The sequence below is a fragment of the Tasmannia lanceolata genome, unplaced genomic scaffold (genome assembly GCF_043159265.1).
Source record: "Tasmannia lanceolata isolate RefF3 unplaced genomic scaffold, GAP_Taslan_0.1 ptg000048l, whole genome shotgun sequence".
NCBI classification, from domain to species: domain Eukaryota; kingdom Viridiplantae; phylum Streptophyta; class Magnoliopsida; order Canellales; family Winteraceae; genus Tasmannia; species Tasmannia lanceolata.
Window position 1 is genome coordinate 1,053,636 of NW_027518725.1, and position 21,348 is coordinate 1,074,983.

At 38.0% G+C, this 21,348-nt stretch overlaps 1 protein-coding gene and 1 pseudogene across 1 annotated transcript; one reads left to right on the forward strand and one right to left on the reverse strand.

Moving 5' to 3' along the window:
• Window positions 1-630: 630 nt before the first annotated feature.
• LOC143864342 (3-oxo-5-alpha-steroid 4-dehydrogenase family protein) lies at window positions 631-14,942 on the reverse strand. The gene is made up of 6 exons (XM_077375263.1): window positions 14,532-14,942; window positions 10,107-10,456; window positions 7,678-7,912; window positions 2,002-2,100; window positions 1,085-1,156; window positions 631-963 (listed from the first exon to the last, which is right to left on the reverse strand). Exons 1-6 carry the CDS (start codon window positions 14,691-14,693, stop codon window positions 859-861), a joined length of 1,023 nt encoding a protein of 340 aa, XP_077231378.1. The 5' UTR covers window positions 14,694-14,942; the 3' UTR covers window positions 631-858.
• A 3,404-nt stretch (window positions 14,943-18,346) lies between these two features.
• LOC143864443 (protein FAR1-RELATED SEQUENCE 5 pseudogene) lies at window positions 18,347-20,269 on the forward strand (annotated as a pseudogene).
• The last annotated feature ends 1,079 nt before the right edge of the window (window positions 20,270-21,348 follow it).

Here is a 21,348-nt window from a genome sequence, read left to right on the forward strand (position 1 = left end):
TAAAATGATGGGCACCACCAAAACATGAAGTGTAAAAAATATCCACCATCAGAGAAAAAGGGTAGTGGTATTGGCACTACCATGTCTTAATAATTGCACAAGCTCAGATTGTCTTTTCTGTTAGCTTCTGAGAGCTTTTTTGGAAACTGTGATAACCTTTGACAGGTTGTCCTTGACACTAACTCAGCTTGTCTTTTATTACTTAAACAACTGTCGAATAGCCTCGAAAAAACTGCAATAAAAAAAAATTCCATGGAAAAAGTTCTCCTATAAAAATGTCACAGGAAAAGAAAATGAATGACAAAGGTTTAGTCTCATATCATAGATGACTTCGAAGACTTAGTTAGTCCAAAAATGACTTTGGGCATCCCTGTTGCACATAGGTAGTTTATGCTTCAAAAGATGTACATCCCCCCATTTGTTTTGCGCTTAGAAGACCACCATTTATTTTTCAAGCACAGGACCAACACCCCATTTAAATGGAGGGTTTAGAAGACCACCATTTATACACATGTGCTATCAGTACAACAGAGATGATGGCCCCAAAATGAGTGGGGCCAAAATGAGTTGGGACCCATTATTTCCTGCAGCAAAATTCAATCTATGGTAGACCTGATGAGATAAATAACATTTATTCAAGAAAATTAGTTTAAATAAAAGATATGAAACAAATATCAGTACAACAGAGATGGTGGCCCCAAATTGATTTGAGACCAGTTGGATCCTGCAGCAAAATTCAATCTATGGTAAACTTGATGAGATAAGTACCATTTATTCAAGAGAATGAAGTTAAATAAAAGCTATGAAACACTGAAATTATCAGTTGGGGCCAATATCCTTGGCATATTTGCAACTTATCTAGTAAATAAAAGGCAGAATTGCACGCCGCGAACGTGGGTAATCATCGAACTTACGAAGATACCACCTCTGTGTTTCTGCAGCTGCAAAGGTGAGATTTGATACCTGCACACACGAAGTTAGCGATAGAACTCTGGTCATTAACTGATCCTCATTGTAATCATCTGTTAAGAAAAATAGAACGCAGTGGCTGTTAATTTTCAATGCTAGATAAGAGCTGAGATACCACAAATCCAAAAAGAAGCCACACAGTGATGTCTGATCCTCCACTGGCAACAAGCAGACCGGCGTATATAACCTGCATTGCATAGACAACATTGGGGAGAAGTGGATTAGAAGATGAAACTAGAATTGAACTAGTAGTGTGACACCTTTGGTAGGAAAAAGGAATGGTGAGAGCCGTGATTCCTGAGGGGATTCATTGTGGACTTACTCTGGGCCGTTGGGAGTATGTGACTCAAGTGAAGCGGAGGTTTGAGCGGTCTATCAGGGTATCAAAAGAATTGAGAGGGAGTTGATTGACCAATTAACTTGGTAGTTTTAAATTTCAGCTGAAATATTTCAGTTTCGGCCTGGAACGAAACCGAAAGTACATTGAATCGGATTTTTACAGGATTTCCCCGAAATTTGGCAATTTCGTTTTTTCACTCCCATTTGCAAAATTTCTACTGAAATATTAAAGATTTCCACCGAAATTTTTGTCAAAATTTTACATGATTTCAGCCGAAATATTCCACTGAAACCGAAACCGAAGTATTTCGATTCCGGTGGTGGATGAAACCAACATTTAAAACCTTGGGCAAAGGAACCTCCTCTCGGACCCAAATGAGTATTTAACTGAAAGGAACCGATTTTCAAAATTGTAGACAAATGCTGCGGACAACAAATACATTCTACGAGGATCTGATATTCACAGCCCTTTATTGTAAACCTCTCATTGAATGTTGCAGTTACCAACAAGCTGTCAACAGTCAACATGAGAAGGTCAAAAAAAAGGAGACCAGTAGGAATATCACAACAAAGGGGTGCGAACACCAACTCTCATAGATAAACTGGTTCTCTAATAGGGGGGTTTTGATTGTAAATGTTTTGCTTCCCTGAAAATTATTGGAAACTTCTTAGAGGCAGAGACGTGGGAATTACAATTTCAGCCAGGTAGTGTGGGCATGATACAGTTTCAAACCAGTCACCATGAGGGATTGCATATTCCTCACTCTGTTCCGCGTATTCACGCAGTGACCCCTGATAAGAATTCAAAATTTCAGTCATAACAATAATTTGAATGTGCATAACAAGCAGATCAAATCCATATTTTGAGCCGACAATCATTTTACTAGCATTTCAAACAAGCAAACAAGTATGGGTTGGTGTTTATGTGTGTGACACACGTACTTGTGTTTCTAGATTAACTCGTATGTCCATGTCTGTTTGAAGCAATAAAATAGAGATTGCCTCTTAGAGAGATCCATGATTGGTTGATGGCTCTAGTCTTCAAAAACCAGTATTGTTTTTTCCCCTTTTGAACATGTATTTTATTAAAATGATGGCAAACAAGAATAATAGCGGCCAAAAAGCACAAAAGAGCAGAGCTATAAACATGACAACCTATGCCAAAGCACAATACATGACATACCAGTAGAAGATAGACATGCCATGCCACGCCCTTAGTTCAGTATATGTCACCCACCTCCACCTCACCAAATAGATTTCATAATTTCCAGGGAGGGGCGGGCTCTGTCTTCAGCCATTGAACAATGTCAAGTGCTTCACCTTCAATCCACAACCTCTAATGGCAGCTATGTGCAATAATCCTAAGACCAAGGTTTTCAATTTCGGTGGAAATTTTGGCAGAAATCATGTAAAAATATGGTAACTGTTGGAATATGTAACTTGCCTAAGGGCATTTAGGACTTTGTACATTCTTTTATGTTTTAATATAAAGATATGAGTCAGGGGGAGATTACCCTAACTCATTTAATTCTCTCTCTAAACTCTCGGTTAACAGTAACAATTTCGGGTTTTTAAAAATTTCCACCGAGATTTACAAAATTTCGGTGGAAATTTCGTAAATTTTGGTGGAAATCATAAAATTTCGGCAAATTTTGAAATTTCACCGAAATCTTATAATTTTCCTATTTAAGGTAAATTTCGTGCCGGCTTTGGCTAAAATCCGACCGAAATGTTTCGGTTTCGGCCGAAATGTTTCAGTTTCGGCCGAAATTTAAAACTATGCATAAGATTGTTCCAGGCTGCCAAAATTTCAACCTCTATAGAATGACTTTGACCACAGGCTACTTCATAAGCAAAATAGTGTTTCCATAAGAATCCAAGACCACCCCTCCAAATTTCTACGTTATTCTGAAATGATATTTTACTGCTTCGATTGAAGTTGAGTTCAATCCACCCAGGTTGGGGGGCATCCCAAGTATCCATCAGGTGCATCGAGGGGATGTTGACATTACAAGCTGCAATTCAATCCTTAATTATATCATGGACATGAATTCCAAAAGAATGTTTAATCTTTGAAGCTCTAATACCTCCACAATGATCACGTTGATTAGTAGGCTCAAGCCTTTTCGCTAACCATTGAAAACTCGGCCATTTCCTTCTTTCCATATTAACCAAAATGTTTATGGAAACAGAATATTCTAGAGGCACTTGACTGGATCCTCTAATTACCAACTGATTTTTTTTTTGAATGATGAATTTCATTAAAAAAGACCGAGATGGTCGATGAGTACAAAGAAGTAAATAAATTGATTACATATCAAGAAATGAAAACATCAAGGAGGTAGGAAATCATATTGCTCAAGTGACTCCAACCCAACCCCCCTACGTGCTAGAGAATCCGCCATATTATTTGCCGACCTCCTGACGTGGTTAAAAGCCATAGATAAATCTCCGATAATATCAAAAATCTCATTGAAAAGGTCTGCAAACCGCCAAGGAAACTTATGCAAACAGGATAACCATCGAATAACATTGATGGAGTCTCCTTCCGCCAAGGCACTTGACTGGCCTCTAATTACCAACTGATCTACACCACCAATGCCAAAAATCAACGAGCGACACTCAATGGCTAGGCTTACTGTTCACTTGTAACAAACTAAGAAAGAAAAAACCCCAAAATGCATAGAGCAGGGATGGTGGAGAAATATGGGTCAGGGTCTTCCCGAGAGAACCACAGACTCATCCAGTAGGGGGAAATCTTTCTCTATGGGCCTGTTTGGTTGCTTGGGGGTGGCTCGGAGAGTAGTAGAATAAGAAATCAAAGGGGAGGGGACAAGCATTTGATTTGTCTAGAAGAATGGTGGACTAGTGGTAAGTAGTTTTTCGTTGCACGGCAGCTCTCTCGAAGAGTAGTGGAAAAAAGTAGGGGTGTCTTTACCAAAAAAAAAAAGAGAGTAAAGAGAGAGAAAGACAAAAAGATAGAAAAGACAAACCTTTTCAAACATTCTTCTACCAAAGATTTAACTTTTTGGTAGAATGTGGTTGGAAGATGAGGAGAGGGGACATTAGTGCCCCATGGGTGCCAAGAGTGAAAAAAGCAATAATGATATCTGCAACATGTTGGTGAGTCAACTGGAACTACACTGTAATATTGGCAACCAAACATGGAATCAGCATTCATTGGCATTTGAAATTCCAAAGAATGCCGAGCATTGGGGCAACCAAACATACCCTATGAGAAGCTGATTGCCCATCAGTATCTTCCTGTGTAAAGCGCGCCATTGGAAGGCAGTCACTCTAGGAGACGCTTAGATTTCAAGATATTAGGGAAGTTGAGACCACTGGTAGATGAAGATAGAAGAGAGCCGTGAGACTAAACTATAATTTATCTAGACCAATCGAAGCACCATACTATTTCATCTGAACAATCTCAGGCAGGGAAATAGAGAAGCTAGTTCTCTTATCCAAAATTAGAAGCTCATTAAAGGATCTGAGAGAGGCCCTTTATCTCATAATGGGGGTAATTGTAGTGGTATTATCCACTCCATTCATATAGTTAGCATTGTTACAGTGGGTTGATGGATTAGCAAAGAGATTTGCAAATTGGGTTGTTATGTGATCTAGGAGATAAAACTCAAACAATCAGGATTCAAGAAAACATTATGCGGCAAAATGTTCATGAACACAAACTGATATTATAGCTGAAAATTTTTCAGAATTCAAGACCGATTTATAACTACAAAAATAATTTCAAGAACTCTCAAAAATCAAGAATCAATAAGTATGATTATTCTGATCTACTTCAAATATATCACCATTCAAGAACAAAAAATAGATTACAGCAGGAAGATTTGATCACTAACCACATATTCCGATGTATGTACATTCTAACCACATATTCCGATGTATGTACATGCTGGAAATAATGGTCCAAATATTAGGCCTAGGTTGATTTATTTACAACTTTAGTCTAGATATTTCAAATCCTGTAGAAATATGAGAAAAGAAATATTCCAGTTAAATCCCTTCCCCCAAACTCCTACACTCAGAAAAAAAGAAACTGCAACAAGAAGAAACGCAAAAGAAACATTCCGAAAGTCCTCTTTTTTATTTCACGTCACAAGATGATCTAAAAAGTGCACTTACACCATATTTATAATTCCCCATGTTGACACCCACTTTAAAAACTTAATTAGGACAACTCCTAAGTCCTAACAAAAGAAAAACACTTAAACTACGAATAAAAACACCCTGTGAATGGTGACATGAATAGTACACAAATAGTGCTGTCAACAGTGCGTGAATCGACCTCTTTTATTCAGAAGTCGCATAATTTACCACATCCTAGTGACTAAAAAGAAATAAGAGATATGTGCCCCATCATAATTTAACATGTAACTTACAAGGAATAAAATACAACAGCCCTATCAATTTAACTTAAACAACTTAAACACGCTCCAATGAAATAAGAGTGGGCCCCAATTTCGTGCGGCACTTGTTCTCTTTCCTCTGATATTTCCACCCCCCTCTCTCTCTCTCTCTCATGCCTTGGTTCTTCTCCCATCTCTTCAATGCTTATGGGAGGATGAACGACATCAATCACCTAGGCAATATATCTCTAGTCATCATGAACAAATCTTGATGGTTTAACTTGACCACAGGTCCACCATGAACCCACCCCTGTTAGGCATCCCCACTATAGATGATCCTTTTTTATGTTTCTTGGAACCTTTTGTTAACTTACCAACTTCTCCAAAAGCTTAAGCTGTTAGAGAAAGGCGTTATTTATCTTTTATACTTTAACACTCCCCCGCACATGTGGCCCACCTAGCAAACACGTGGCACATGTGGTCCCACTTTGGGCCGACCATCGCATGCGGATTTTTGCTATCCGGGAGGTTTGAACTCAAGACCTTTGGCTCCGATACCATGTTAACAACTTCTCCAAAAGCTTAAGCTGTTGGAGAAAGGCGTTATTTATCTTTTATACTTTAACACCTTTAATTAGCAAAAGAATAGAATAAGCAAAATCTAAAGGCATTTTCACAATATTTTAATTTCTCATGATATAATCATGATTTTTTTTTTTTGAATGGTCGCAATTTCATCTAAAGAAAAGAAGGGAGACTGAGGCAGTCAACCCCAAACAAGACAGAAAAAAACACGAAGGAGATACAAAAGAAAGCAAAACACAATACAATCAATCAGGGGGGAGGAAATCAAACATTTCCAGACCCGGCCTCCCCACACCATCACGAGCCAGACTTTTTTTTTTGAAAGATGACTTTATTAATGAAAAATCCAAAAAAAGGGGACAAGATGTCCCCATACATTGCCCAGGCCAATTAGTCCACGTCCCTTACAACAAGAAATACAAAGTAAACACTACACGTCTACCCAACCCCGTCCCCCATCACGAGCCAGACTATCTGCCACATAGTTAGCCGATCTCCATATAATCATGATATTTTTGTATCTTCATGGTATCTTCAATTTCTCGTGATATTTCATATCTTTGTGCGTATTTATTTTCACAAGAAATTGAATATCTCGCCGATACTCATCAGCCTAATATTGTTATGCCACTTGTTATCAGTGCTCTCTAACAAGAAAGAGGGACATGTGACTAATAAGTTGGCCATATTATCTTATGCATGAACCTTGATACTTTGACTTTGATTTCTTCTGAATTATGGTTTACTTGTTCAATGATTGATTTTTTACTAATTTAGTCAAACATTTACAACCAAAATAGATGAATGCTAAAAGAAATATTTTCACATTACCGTTCAGTTTAAACTTTAAACAGTATTTGTCATTCTCATTCACATCAGTACCCTTTATATGTTATTGGATACTAAACAAACGACACAGAAAACATAATATTTTGTTTCTTCTCATGCACAGTGAAATATATGAAATATGGTTGTCAACTAGTGTGACCATATGGAAAAATTAATCGGTTCAATGGCTCAAACACTTGATAAGTTTAGAGGTCCTTCCCATTTTTCATGATTTTTTATTTGAACATTTCTTACAAAACTAATATTTTATACTGGAAAGTTATTTATACCATCTTCCCATAGTGTTTTCCAACATTATGGGTTTCTCTGCAACAACTCAAGTATGCCGCATCCCTTAAGTGTGTAGAATGAGCACTCAACCTGTTAACTATGGTCCAATAGTTGAGACATGCTAAAACAGCCGAGCAAAACTATTACAAATTCAATTTGATTCAATCCAATTGTATCAAGAAAACTACATTCTTGCACTTATAACTTTTGGAAACACTTATCCACGATTCAAAGTCTAATTGTGAATCCAAAGACTAAAAGAAACAATAGTAGAACAAAATAACTGCTCACTTACAAGAATAGCATGACAACGATATTGATGAATCCAACCCCATAAGAAAATAGCTGCACCAATATACTGGAGGCATCCCAAATTTGTTAGAGGCTTCACGTATCCCCACCAATCAAACTCAATGGCTGGCATTCGAGCTCGGCCTCTGACAATGAACTCAGCCACTTGCCCGGCTGTATATCTCAATACCTCTAGGGCAAATGAGCTGACAAGTGACAGTGGAGCCGCTGTGTAGAAACTAACCTTAGAAAAACAATATAAAAGGTAAGCAGATGTACTTCCATGCCAAAGATGAGAGACAAATCAATTCAAGAGACAGTTTAGTCACGTGCCAAAGATGAGAGACAAATTAATTCAAGAGACAATTTAGTCAAATGGTCTTTCCCAACCCATCTTCTACAGACCGTTACTAGCAACTAAAATCAGGTAGAGTCACTTCAGGTCTTTCAGCAGGAAATGTCAATTGTTTCACACTTGTTTTGAGACCTCAGACATGGAGATGGAATCAATTTAACTAAGACTAAAATGTCAATGAGCAAATTCTTTTGCTACAAGCAACATCATCAAGGTTGTCTATATCATCAGTTACATTTATAGTGAGGAACGCTATCTAAAAATAACCAGAGGCCTAAAAATAATTTGGTAACAAGTACAATGAAAAATTTTGATTAGGAGAGGCAAGTCAAAAATTTAGACCGTGACCACAAAATATCAAAGGAGACTAAAAAGGGTGGCCCAGTGCACGAGGCTCCCGCCATTGTGGGGTCTGGGGAGGGCTAGACAGTGTTTAAAAATGCGGATTTGACGCGGAACGCGGCCAAGAAAAATCCTTGTTGACTCGGCGCGGACGCGGCCAAGAACGCGGTTAACACGGTTGACAAGGTCATAACTCGGGAGAGTCAAAGGAGTTTATTGACTCTGTAAGGCAAAACGCGGAACGCGGATGTGGTGAAACGCGGAATGCGGCCGAGGTAAAAAGGAGTCGACTCGGGCGAGTTCCTTGCCGAGTCAAGGAGTTTTTAAACACTGGGGCTAGATGTACACATAGCATACACTAAAAACAGACCATCACAAAAGAAAGGAAAAGGCAAGAAATCCAATAGAAAAAAGTGGCTGAAAAGTAGGCCAGAAAATGTACCAATTAGTTACCCCTAAAAAAACTATTGAAATTTCCCTATCCATGTTTATTCACAACAATTTGTCTGTCATTATTACGTATTTACAAGTTTGACTGCGAATAAAAGGTTAATTATATGTACCATAGAGTATAATCGGTTATTAATGTCAACTTCTGCCCTCTTTCTACTGTGCATATTGGACAAACTCTACCTGCTCAAGATGTGTAGCATGAAACCTTTGGGATCAGACAATTTTCTTTTTAATAGTAAAAATATCCATCTAACAAGTACAAACTATATTCTCTAGACTCCACTAGACCCACATGACCACATTGAAATGAAACAATTCTGGTCCCACATGAGCCATGTGCTTAAGAGTTTCATTCATCCTATGTATGCACTTAACGAGTAAGATCATTTCATAGTAATTGTTTATCAAATAGCATGTTTAAAGTGGCGGGGTTGGTACAGACACCCTTGGAATTAGGCACCAATGTCAGTTTGTCCCATATGTAGAGAAGTAAAAGCAAGTCCAAATAAGACAGACTGAAATGGTGTGAAATCCCTAAATTTATAGATATTGAGACGACTGTAGAGCCCTCAATGAACCACTTAAAGAGATGGATCAGTCACACAAATGTGCATTATCAACGAGCGAGCCATAGGGTTGTGGTGTCATTGCCGATGCTAAGAGATCTCTCCCAAGCATGCATAATACTTGGCTCCATCCAAGTCCCTCCTCTAGCAAGGCTCATAACTTGGACATTCAAAGAAAAGAAGTAGCATAATAGCAAAAGAGATGCATTGAACTTTTCAATATTCACAATCAAATAACAACAAGAGTACCTCAAGATATAAATATAAATCAAAAGTTGAAAAGAAGGCCATGCCAAGTTATGAAATTTGAAAATAGTCGCTATGGAAAGAAGGTTTTACAGGTAGGATGGATCAAATGAGTTACTTTATAGAAATAGAATGATAATAATATGTAAAGTAAAGAATGAAACTAAACAAACAATTTCATGGCAAAGGGGACTAAAGTTAGTAAAAAATACAGTGTAACTCTAATGCCCCCAAAATAACAAATTAGATGCCAACAAATGCACACTCAAGGACATAAAGTAAGAGCCAGTTTTGGATCATGTTACAAAATCTGTTATAAGTGGACAGGCTCACACTTTCACTACGACTGGAAACATAAGGATACTTAACTACCAAGATAGCACTTGTCATGCACTAAAATGCATAGCCATAGGTGCTTAGCAAAAGAGATGTAGAAAGGGAACACAGTTGGGAGGATGTGTGGGAACTTACAACAAGCCAGTTAAATAGCCAAAAATGTGCATTCGAGCTGAGGGGCTATAATTGAACACATATATTGTCTCATAAAGGCGTCTCAATACTTGAAATTCCATTAGTAAAAGCAAAAATACGGACCACCATACACGGTATCTCTGCTCCACAGGAATTGAATGAGACTTATGGATGGAAAACATATGTGAACCTCCAGTTAAGTGGCTAGCAACTGTAGGATAATGCCACCATTCAAGAGCCAACTGTGCTCTTCTATATGCATAGAACCATGTCGAAAGTAACAAGAATGTAGTCCACACTGAAGCCACCACATAAAAATGCAAGAAAAATCTCTGAGGGACCGTAAACTTCTGCAATTCCACAAAACAAAAAAATGCGTAGGAATTTAGTACAACAAATATAGTCACAACAAAAAACAAATATAGGCACAACAAGAACTCACATCCAAGTGCAAGAGGTAGCTCTGAAATGAGAATGTTTTTTATGCTTTGACATGAAAAGGTCAAATAGATGGAATCTAATCCGAGCCAAGGAATTCCAACAAAAACTCAATTTCCAAAGATTAAACACTTCTCTGAAACAATTATTAAACAGAAAAAAAAAAAAAAGTAAAGCAAATAACCCAGTCTTTCAAACTGATGCAAATGTGATCTCCTGTGCGTCAAATAAATCGAAGGACAATAGTCTAGCTAATGAGGTTTTGCATGATATGCCTTCTTTACAGGTGCTTTTGGTAGTGGTGTTGCATCGTTGCTCCCCTTCCTTTGCATAGGTTTTTGCCCTTCTCTTGTTTTTTTAAAGATAATTTATAAAGAAAACCGGAACAGCCAGGGCCAATGTGGCCCAAGATCATCGACACGTAACACAACCCTCTACTCAATAGGGCTAGAATTTGAAATGATAATCCCTACTCTATCCGCCCCTGCCTTATCCAACCCACCAGCCATGGCATTTGTAGATTGAGGGACATGAGTAAAAGAAGTATGCATTGACTCGCTTCGGATATGGGAGATTGTGTTAGCAAATTTCCATGTGCCAGAAGTGTTAGCAAATATTCATACGCCCAAAGACTCATTATTTTCCCATGATAAACATTAGCAAAGTTTCCTTCAACCCATTTTTTATTACAATGTATCTCTTGAGGAGAATGAGCCCTTCAAGAAGAGCTATGACTTCGGCCTCATTCGAATCTGCAAACTCGATCGGACCTGAGAATGCTTTAATCACTTCTTCCTTATTGTTGTGGATCACCCTTCTAAATCCCAATTAAATCTAGGTTGCCTATGGAACAGCCATCACAGTTAAGCTTTATCGAATTCCATGGCAGTGGTTTCCATCCAGGTGATGGCTTGCATGAAGATGATCAGTCCAGAGCAACTTCTTTCCAGCATCTTAGGGAATTGAAGACAAAATATGACTAGCTAGGGTGCTTTACTGGGGATCATAAGGTTAAAAACAAAGAATACGGCAGTACTCAGGAAGTGACTTTGGAATGGCGAGGATAGAGACCTCCTATGGAGGGTAATAAATGCAAAGTATGGGTCTTAACCACTGTCATATGGATTCTTCTAAATGGGCGAAGAATCCGTGTCGGACACGTCTCGGATTCCAATACTTCAAGATTCTCTGAGACACTTCTAGATCTCTTTTATCTGTTGTTTCTAAATACTACTACCACAACTTTACAATTACCTTATGTTTTGAGTTTTAACCTAAAATTTGAGAATTGATTAAAATAATTTGGTGAATCCACGAATTGTTCTTTTGAGGTTTGCCGAATCTGACACTCGATACCCGTGTCGGATTCCAACACTCGTGTCCGTACTGATGCAACATAGGTCTTAACCGAGAGGGTGGATTCTGTCTGATGATCGTAGATGTCAATGGAGTATAGCCTGTCGAAATATCATGAAATTCTTCTCTCTATTCCAAAAAGGGATTCATTTAAGAGCAGTAGACGGTTTGAGGATTAGAATTTAGTTGGATAACTTGTGTGGGAACAGAGCATTGCTTTCCCTCTTTATCCTCTGTAGCCTCCCATAAGTGTGAGTGTGGCCGAATCGTTCAGTAGAATTAATGACATGGTAAATTGGAATTTCAGGAGGAACTTTTTTATCAAGAGTTGGAAGATGTTGCAGCCTTTCTTGCTAGAATAATCTCAGTTTATACAAGTCAGAAGGGGGGGGGGGGGGGGGGGGGGGGATAAAAGAGTGTAGAAATGGACACCGTTGGAAATTTTCACTGTCAAATCCTTCTCTATGCAGTTGCTCAGTAGATTTGCGCCCTCACTAGCTAATTTAGTTGGAAAATTAGATCCTATTGAGAGTTAATGCCTTCTGCTAGTCAACGTGAATTGATTAGATCCTTGCGGTAGACCACCTTCCAACAATTTGTATTCATAGTGACTGTCAAGATGCTATGCAAGAGATAAAATAGGAGTTATAGTGGTAAATCCCGACACATTTGTTAGAGGCATAATAGAGTCAAATAATTGCTTGAGGAAGGAGCAATTGTAATCATAGTTTCAAAATTCCCTCGCGTCATTGTCAACTAACCCGAGTCAACTCCCTTTTACCTTGGCCAAGTTCTTATTCAGATTCTGCACTTTGCCCTACAAAGTAAATCAAAACTCCTTTGACTCTCCCCGAGCTATGACCATGTCAACAGAATACTCGGAGGCATCAATCAAGCACTTGATTGTGTTGTTCCGAATCAACTAGGATTTGCTTTGGTTGTATTTTGGCTTGCATCAGCATTTTGAACACTAAATGTAATCGACTAAGTAAGATCGTGTGATAATATTGCAGATCTTGACAAAGGGACTAGCTAGATGGTTAGTTCTCACAAGTCACAACATCGAGGGGTGGTGCTAAAGCCTATCAAATGAATTCATCGGTGATAGAAACCCAACCCAAATAACCAGAGATCTCAAGAACTAGGTTCAATGAAAAGACAAATCATTTGGGTGATTTGATTGGTTCATTATTAATATAAGAGACTGTAATGTCCAAGCCTCTCCCTATGGTGTAAATGGTGCTTATCGTAACATGTGGAGGATGGGATGTGTACTCATAATGAAGTATATAGCTGAACATCAATAGGGTGTTCTCCCGTGATTGTTCCTTTCAATAGGGTACCGACATGCCGAGGTTGGAGAAGTTTGATTTTCTTCCCCCATGATTGTTCCTTTCAATTGTTTCATTTGGCTTTTGTATTTTCTTTGTTGTTTGATCTTCTCTTGTATTGCTCGGGTTGACCTCCTCCGTCCCCATTTACCTTATTAATACTATTATCATGCCATTCAAAAAAATAGTTGACTTGTATAAGGGTTGGGATCTTATGAGAAGATGCCCTTGGAGAAAAATCTTCATACATGTGCTCACATGGCCATGGCGTGACATGTGGAGTGAGCATGTGCTTGTGTGGTGTAATAATTTAATTTTTTTCCATTAGCAACTTATAGTTTAACCAGTAATTAAATTATGTTTTTCTCCCAATTGTATTTTTTACTTCTAGTGGTTAGTCTCTACCGTTTTTCTAATTCGTTACCATGTGATTAATGGGTTGTAACATGATTATAGAAAAAACTTATCGATATTGAGTTGTTGGAGAGTAGGAAAGAATTGTTCATGATGGTTAACTTTGTGATGCCGAAACCACTCAGGCCCTGTTTGTTTTGGATTTTGAGAACCTATTGCGAGTCCAAAACTGATTATTGAACTCAAATTTATGTTTAATTTTGAGTCCAATAATCAATTTTGGACTCACAATTGATTCTCAAAATCCAAAACAAACAGGGCTTTAGCAGTAGCAGTTTGCGAAGTGTTCAGGTTAAGAAGAAAGAGAATTTTAAATAGAAGTATAAATGATTAAATAACACCAACTCTGACAGCTTGAGCTTCTGGAGTAATTGGTTGTTTCACATGGTATAAGAGCTATTGCCTCACGGCATGACCTTGGTTCAAAACCCAACAACTCCTTGATATTAAAAATCCATGTGCACAATCAACCCAAAAAATAGGGGTCACGCGTGAGAGGGAGATTAGTAACCAAAAACTCATTATTCAAACATGGCAATATCAGTAACCAAAAACTCATTATTCAAACATGGCAGAGCCAATATCAGTAACCAAAAAACTCTTTTATTGTCTAACCACCTGTCAAAGATTGTTATTACATTCCCAATATAACTCTCATAGCCAATTAAAAAAGAAAAGACAAGGTGAGTTAGTGCAGTTATCAGTAACCAAAAAAATCATGGACCCATTCTAATATGGATTTCAGCACTTGCATGTGAGGAAGATTGCATATTTGCATGATTTTTAAACAATAAAAGACAAGGTAAGTTAGTGCAATTATTAAAACATGGCAGTGCCAATATCAGTAACCAAAAAAACAGAGACCCATATGGATTTTGGCACTTACATGTGATGAAGATTGCATGATTTTTCCCCTCTTTGCAAAACCCAACAAAACAGTGTGGAAAGGACGAAGAAAAGGCAAAGGGATTGAAGCAAAGAGTATGGGTAAAGTTCCTGCAAGCCAAGCTGCTCTGAGGAAAGTGGGTAGTAGAAGGGCTAAATCCATGGTAGAACTGAGGATGAAAAAGGACCAAATGAGAAAAAACCCTAACCCTAGATTTGGGGAAAAAACATAGTTTGTAGAGGTTGTGAAAGTGGGTTTTGGGGAGAAGGAAAGAGTAGGAGTAATGAAGCATTATACCATACACGAGGAAGACTACGTGGGATTGAAGGAATTCCAGAAGTAAAGGCAAAGGTCAGAAGATTCCTCTTCTCACGCAAACCAGAATTTATGCGAGATATGTTTCTCTTGGAGTTGGTAATTGCAATTTCCAGGGGGGTGGGTCCCACTATATAGAGGGTCTAGATCAAAGGGTCCAATAGACAAAGGATGACTGAGTTTTGGACCTGATTAATGACCAATCCTTATATATTGATTGGGAGAGGGCATGTTTCTCCGGAGCTCCGAAGCTGATGGAACCCGTTAGGCAAGGACGGTGTCAACGGATCCACTTCGGTCGGATCCACCTAGGTCACAGTCACGATCCATTCAAATTCCTTATCGGTCGGGTCGGATTCGGATTGTTCTTCGAATCCTACTTTCCACGTCATGATCACGATCCATTTTAATTCGGACCGTCCATCGGAGTGTCCTATTATGTCCCACTAAGCTAGGTAAGCAATTAATTTTTTTTTTAAAGTTAGAATGGGAACACATAATCCTACAAGGGAGCACGTAATTAACGTGATTTGACATAAAAAAGTGTTCAAGTCTGCCCACAATTCCGTTAAAAGGGGAGTGCATTATCCTACAGGGGATGAAAAAATCGTCTCCCTCGAAAAAAATGTGTATATATATTTTAGCAGAATCTGTCTTTATTCATTTAATTCATCAGAGGTGGCTGGTGGCTGTGAAAAAAATGTGAAAAAACGTAGATTTTACGAATTTATATTAGGCCATGTTAGGCCACCCCTGTGAAAAAATATATTCCCCCACCATAAAAAAAAGATTAATTCAATGGAATATTTGTGGGGCTAGTTGTGAGAGATGCACGGGAGAATGGGAGATGGAGACTTGGGAGGATGGAAGTGATGACCGAGAATGAAAAGCTCCTAAAACCAGTAAAAAAAATCAATTCTAAATATATAAGCTCTTTTCACTAGGTTTTAAGGGTATACGATGTTATCTTCACTCCACCCACTTAATTCCTCTCCCTCCCCTCATCCCCTCTAAAACAGTTGGGTCGAGGGGTCGACGAATATTCGGTAGAATAAATTTTCATGGTTTCCAAACATGGCCTTAGGGTAAAAATAAAATCCCAAAATTAAGTGCATGTGTTTGCTAGGGGTAATATGTGAGTTTATGAACAAACACAATCAAACCTTACCTGAGTTTAACAGCTTGAAGAGAGATTGGGATTTCGGAACACTGTTGTTGTTAATGGTAGCCAAAAGACCAAAACCCTAAAATCGCCTCTCTCTTTCCTTCGTGAAACGGTGCAACCGTGAAACTGTGAAGGTAGGAATGAAACGAGTGAAATGAGGGAAATCTCGCATTCCCATCCGATTCATTAGTGATAAGAGAGGTTTTGACCAAAATACCCTTCATAGAAGTGTTAGCATTTACAAAATTTGAAGGGTATATTTGTAAAACATTTCGGATCGTGACTATCCAATGGGCATCTGTGGCGTGCCCATATCCGATCCGATTTTTTTCGGAATCCCAGATTTTATGGTCCGAAAACGTTCGGATTTGAACGCTCCATCGGACCGTTTGGATCCATTGACACCCCTACATACCAGACTGGGTTCCACCCAGTCCCATACATAGGTGGGCCCCACTCAGGACCGTAACATCATTAACGAAAGGAACAAACGAAACATCTCAATACCAGCAATGTGAATTAAGGATCAGCAACAGCGACCAGTGACGAAAAAGAACGAACAATGTCAATGACAAAGCATCGATATATTCTTAAGAAAGAAGACAAGTGATTCTTATTTTCCAATTATATCAACATTTCAATTTTGTATATGATGGTCCCTTCTAATTTTGCGATACCCAATAGAAAATATCTTCATTTCTTGTTAGAAATTATCGTGATTCTTGCTGTTCACTTAAAAATAAAAATAAAACTCGTGATTCCCAATTGCTTATGGGTTTCCCTTGCAAGAAGCATGGCAGCCATAATCGTCATATTTCTTCTTCTCTCTGCCTTTGAATGAACATATGTTTGATTCAGCCTCACACCATTCCCTTGGAGTAATTGGTCGTTTCACGTGGTATCAGAACCAAAGGTTTTTAGTTCAAACCTCCCGGATAGCAAAAATCCACATGCTTACGCTTATGGAGTAACTGGTTGTTTCAGAGGGCTCCCATATTTGAACTTTCTCTCGGTGATCTCGCCAGCCCGTACATATATCGATTTGTTCCATTTGATATTTCCACCCTATTGTATCCGTTTCAACTCGACGAACACGATTCTAACATGATCATGCTGTTTATATACTGGCCCCGCGTTATAGATGTAACATCTCCAAAAGTTGCTTATGATTGAACAATACTGACCATCTGGTTAGATGACTTCGTTAAGTAAATAGCTCTTACATTGCATGAGATGTTTGATTAAAGAACTTTGTTCATTCGTGTACTCTGAAAACTCACCAAATTGGGTTATTTAACAGATCCTGCCGTCAATGAGCATGGAGGCTTGTGAGGAACTAAAAGACAGTCGCCGTGAACGCAATGGAGGTTTATGTTGAACTTCAACACACATATTGTTCAATCAATGAGGGTTTTAATGACTTTGAGAATTTTTCTAAGGCTTTGTTTGCCTGTTGGTAGTTATCTTGTACATCAGGGGTACAAGTCGATTCACCAAGAATTTATCTCGTAGAATAGTGAGAAGTGGTGTTTGATTGCCAACCTTGTAAAGTGGTGGCAAGGGGTATCATTACTAATGTATAAAGAGAATAGAGGGGGGGAGAGAAAAGGCAACATTCTCCAACTCTCCAAGCCAAATTAGTTAAGGCTCCTTTCACTAACCTATTAGTTTTGAATAATGCTATTCTCTCTTCATACGCCCATACTATGTATATAGACTATATATACATATTTTGTTTAGGTTTTTTTTTGAATGGCTAGATATCATTGATAGAAGAAGAAGAATATACAAAGTCAACCGTGAAGGTCAACGAGAAAGAACCCAAAGAAAAGACAATACAAAGAAATAAATAGAACTAAAACTTCAAGGAGGGGGAAGGTCAAATAACTTGAGCTCTTACATCTCTACTCCGTCCCTTGCAAGACTATCTGCCGCCTCATTTGCAGATTTTTTTGATGTGCTGAAATACTACATTCGCCCCTCCAATGCGATCTCTAATTTCATCCATCAAGCTCCCAAATCTCCAACGGAAAGACTTGCTTCCCTTCAGCCACACAATAACATTAAGAGAGTCTCCCTCCACTAACACCATCTCCAAGTCAATAGGCTCCGCTAGCCTAAAAACCTGCAGAGCCGTCCTGATCTTCGCCTCATTAGAGTCCACAAAACCTATATATTTTGTTTACTTTGTAACCATTATTAGAGATTCCAATACATGATGCTATGCTTGTGATTTTGGGCATGCATTTATATAGTAAAATAATTTTAATTTTGATTTTTATAGCTTTTTAGGTATGGCAATTGAATCTCATATTGAGATTTATGTTGCAGGCTAATGGACAATGGGGATTGTTCCTTCCTGAGTGGTGAGTTGTTGGATGTTGCTAAAGTTGATGTAATGGATGAGGATTGTTGTCATGAACTTATGCGTGAATCATCTTCGAAATCACATGATCCCGTTGAAGACATTGGGAAGATAACTGAAGAGCCACAAATTGGGATGGAATTTAGTTCCGATGAGAGTGCGTTCAAATTCTATGCTAATTATGGTGGGAAAATTGGTTTCAATGTTAGAAAACAATGTGTGCATAAATCAAAAAATGGACATGTGAAGAGGAGATGTTTTGTTTGTTCAAAAGAAGGCCAACGAAGAGAGGACAAACGGCGTGAAAAAGTTTTATATCGTCAACCGGTTTCAAGAGTTGGTTGTAAGGCACACATGACTTGCCTACTTCAGAAAAACGGTAAATATCAAATTGTGTCATTTGATTTCAAGCATAATCATGAATTGGTTAGAACACCAATGAAACATATGCTAAGAATCAACCGAGGTATAACTGGTGCTCAAAAAACACAGGCAGATGATATAGATAAGTCAAGGATCCCAATTAGAGCAGCCGTAGAAATGATGAGCAGAGAAATTAGAGGGCATGAATATATTGGATTTTCGAATGTAGATTACCGGAATTACTTACATAAAAAACGACAGATAGCAATGGAAAAGGGAGATGCTGGAGCTATATTACAATATTTTCAAAAAATGCAATTAGAGAACTCATCTTACTTTTATTCAATACAGCTTGATGAAGATGATATGATCACGAATGTTTTTTGGGCCGATTCGCGATCAGTGAATGATTATGGTCTTTTTGGGGATGTTGTATGTTTTGACACAAGTTACCGAACAAATGATTATGGTCGGCCGTTTGCACTATTCATTGGAGTTAATCATCATAAGCAAACCGTGATATTTGGTGCCGCTTTGCTTTATGATGAAACCATAGATTCATTTAAGTGGTTGTTTGAGACTTTCCTTGGTGCGATGTCTGGAAAACATCCAACGACGATTCTTACAGATCAGTCCGCTGACATGGCCAGAGCAATATTTGAGGTATTCCCCCAAACGTGTCATCGACTGTGTGTATGGCAGATTTACCAAAATGCTGCCAAGAATTTAAGCCACGTGTTTCATAGATCAAACCAATTTAGACATGATCTTAGTAATTGCATATATGATAATGAGAATGAAGATGAGTGGCTTTTAGCATGGAATAATATGCTTGAGAAGTACAATCTTATGGATAATAAGTGGCTAAAAGTATTGTTTGAAGAAAAGAAGAAATGGGCTATGGTGTATGGGCGACATACTTTCACTGCGGACATGAAAAGCACACAACGAAGTGAAAGTATGAATAATGTGTTAAAGAAATACCTTAAGTCTAAGCATGATCTTTTGCAATTCTTTGAACATTATGAGAGGGTTTTGGCAGATCGAAGATATGAAGAATTAATTGCTGATTTCAAGATGAGGCAGACCACTCCTATATTATTAGTTGATGTAGAGATGTTACGGCATGGAGCGGAAGTTTATACCCCAGAAGTGTTTAAATTGTTTCAGAAAGAGTTTACAAATATGCTTGATTGCAATATATATAAAGTTGATAAGTCTGGGACTACATCTGAGTACAAAGTATCTCATTTAGGCAAATCTCCATAACATGTGGTTACGTTTGATGCATCGACAAATTCCGTTTTGTGTAGTTGCATGAAATTTACTTTTGTTGGGATTTTATGTGCTCATTCATTGAAAGTTCTGGACAAGAAGAACGTGAAAAAGATCCCACCTCAGTACATATCGAAAAGATGGACGAGAGATGCAAAAGCTAGGAATATCACAGATTATCATGGAATTGAAATACATGAAAATCCTAAAGAGTATAGGAAAGCGTTATGGCCACTTGTGTCACAATTTTCGTGAGATTGCATCCTTTGCAGCAGATCATGGAAAGTTATCTACACATGCACATGAACGTTCGGTTGAGTTATTCAAGGAACTGCAGGAGATGAAGAACAATATTAATTTGAGTACTTGCCCCAATTCACAAGGTGAAACCTTATTTCATGATAGTGAACGTGTTGAAAAAGTGGCTCGGACTGTTTTCATTCTTAGATCATAAATATCCTCATTAATTATTTAGTTTTCATTTTCAATTTTTAATGCAATGAAATTTTATATTCTTTCATACATTAGGTCTATGAAGAACTGAGTTTAGATGTCTTCCGGAGCTTTGTAACGCATCTAAAAGACCTGAAGAATAGTTTCTTACATAGTTTCTGCATTTTATGGAGCGCACTTTTATAAGTTTTACTTTGAAAGAAAAACATTGTAGTCTAAACTTGAAGCAAATTGATGATTCAAGTGTGTATTCTGTTAGTTTGGTTGCTTCTAAGCTGAAGTTGTTAATTAACTCTGTTGTGAAAAGGGCTACAATTCTTTCTCAAGTGCTTTGACCAACATTTGTTCAGAAATATGGGTTGAAGCTTAGTGATAGGACTTGATATCTTTTGAGGACTTTAGGCTAATGTTGATGCCAGTGCTCCTGGTTTGGACTATTTACAGATGCAAATGCTCATGTTTTTTTAGCTCTGGACACTTGAGATCTTAGCCTTTGTATTGAGTTTTCTATTGCATATTTTTCAGGCTGGTTGATTTGTTTTCTGAGTATTCCTCGGCACTATTGTATGTGATGGGGGCATGCCCCTTAGCATATTGTTTGCCTTTCCTTCATATATATTAATATAAATCCCATCTTTTCAGATAAAAGACCCAGTTGCTCAAGTTAATGGTGTAGACAAGTTGAGTTCATTGTTGAATTGTTTGAATTTAGATTGTTTAAACTTGAACTCTTGAGTTGATTGTTTAAGCTTGCTTTGCGTGAGAATGGTTTAGATTCAACATTCTTTAATGACATTCTCACAAGCATTCTTTATCATAATTTTGATTATCACTATATGAATATGTTTATTTATACAATCAACTAGTGTGTTCAAATAACA

Bases quoted from the DNA above. Each gene is read 5' to 3' on its own strand.
- LOC143864342 (XM_077375263.1), bottom strand. From the start codon at position 14,693: ATGGATTTAGCCCTTCTACTACCCACTTTCCTCAGAGCAGCTTGGCTT. The intron at 1,157-2,001 runs GTAATTCCCACG...TATGCAATGCAG, and splicing joins CACACTACCTGGCTGAAATT to GTTATATACGCCGGTCTGCT. The intron at 964-1,084 runs GTATCTCAGCTC...TCGTGTGTGCAG, and splicing joins GGCTTCTTTTTGGATTTGTG to GTATCAAATCTCACCTTTGC.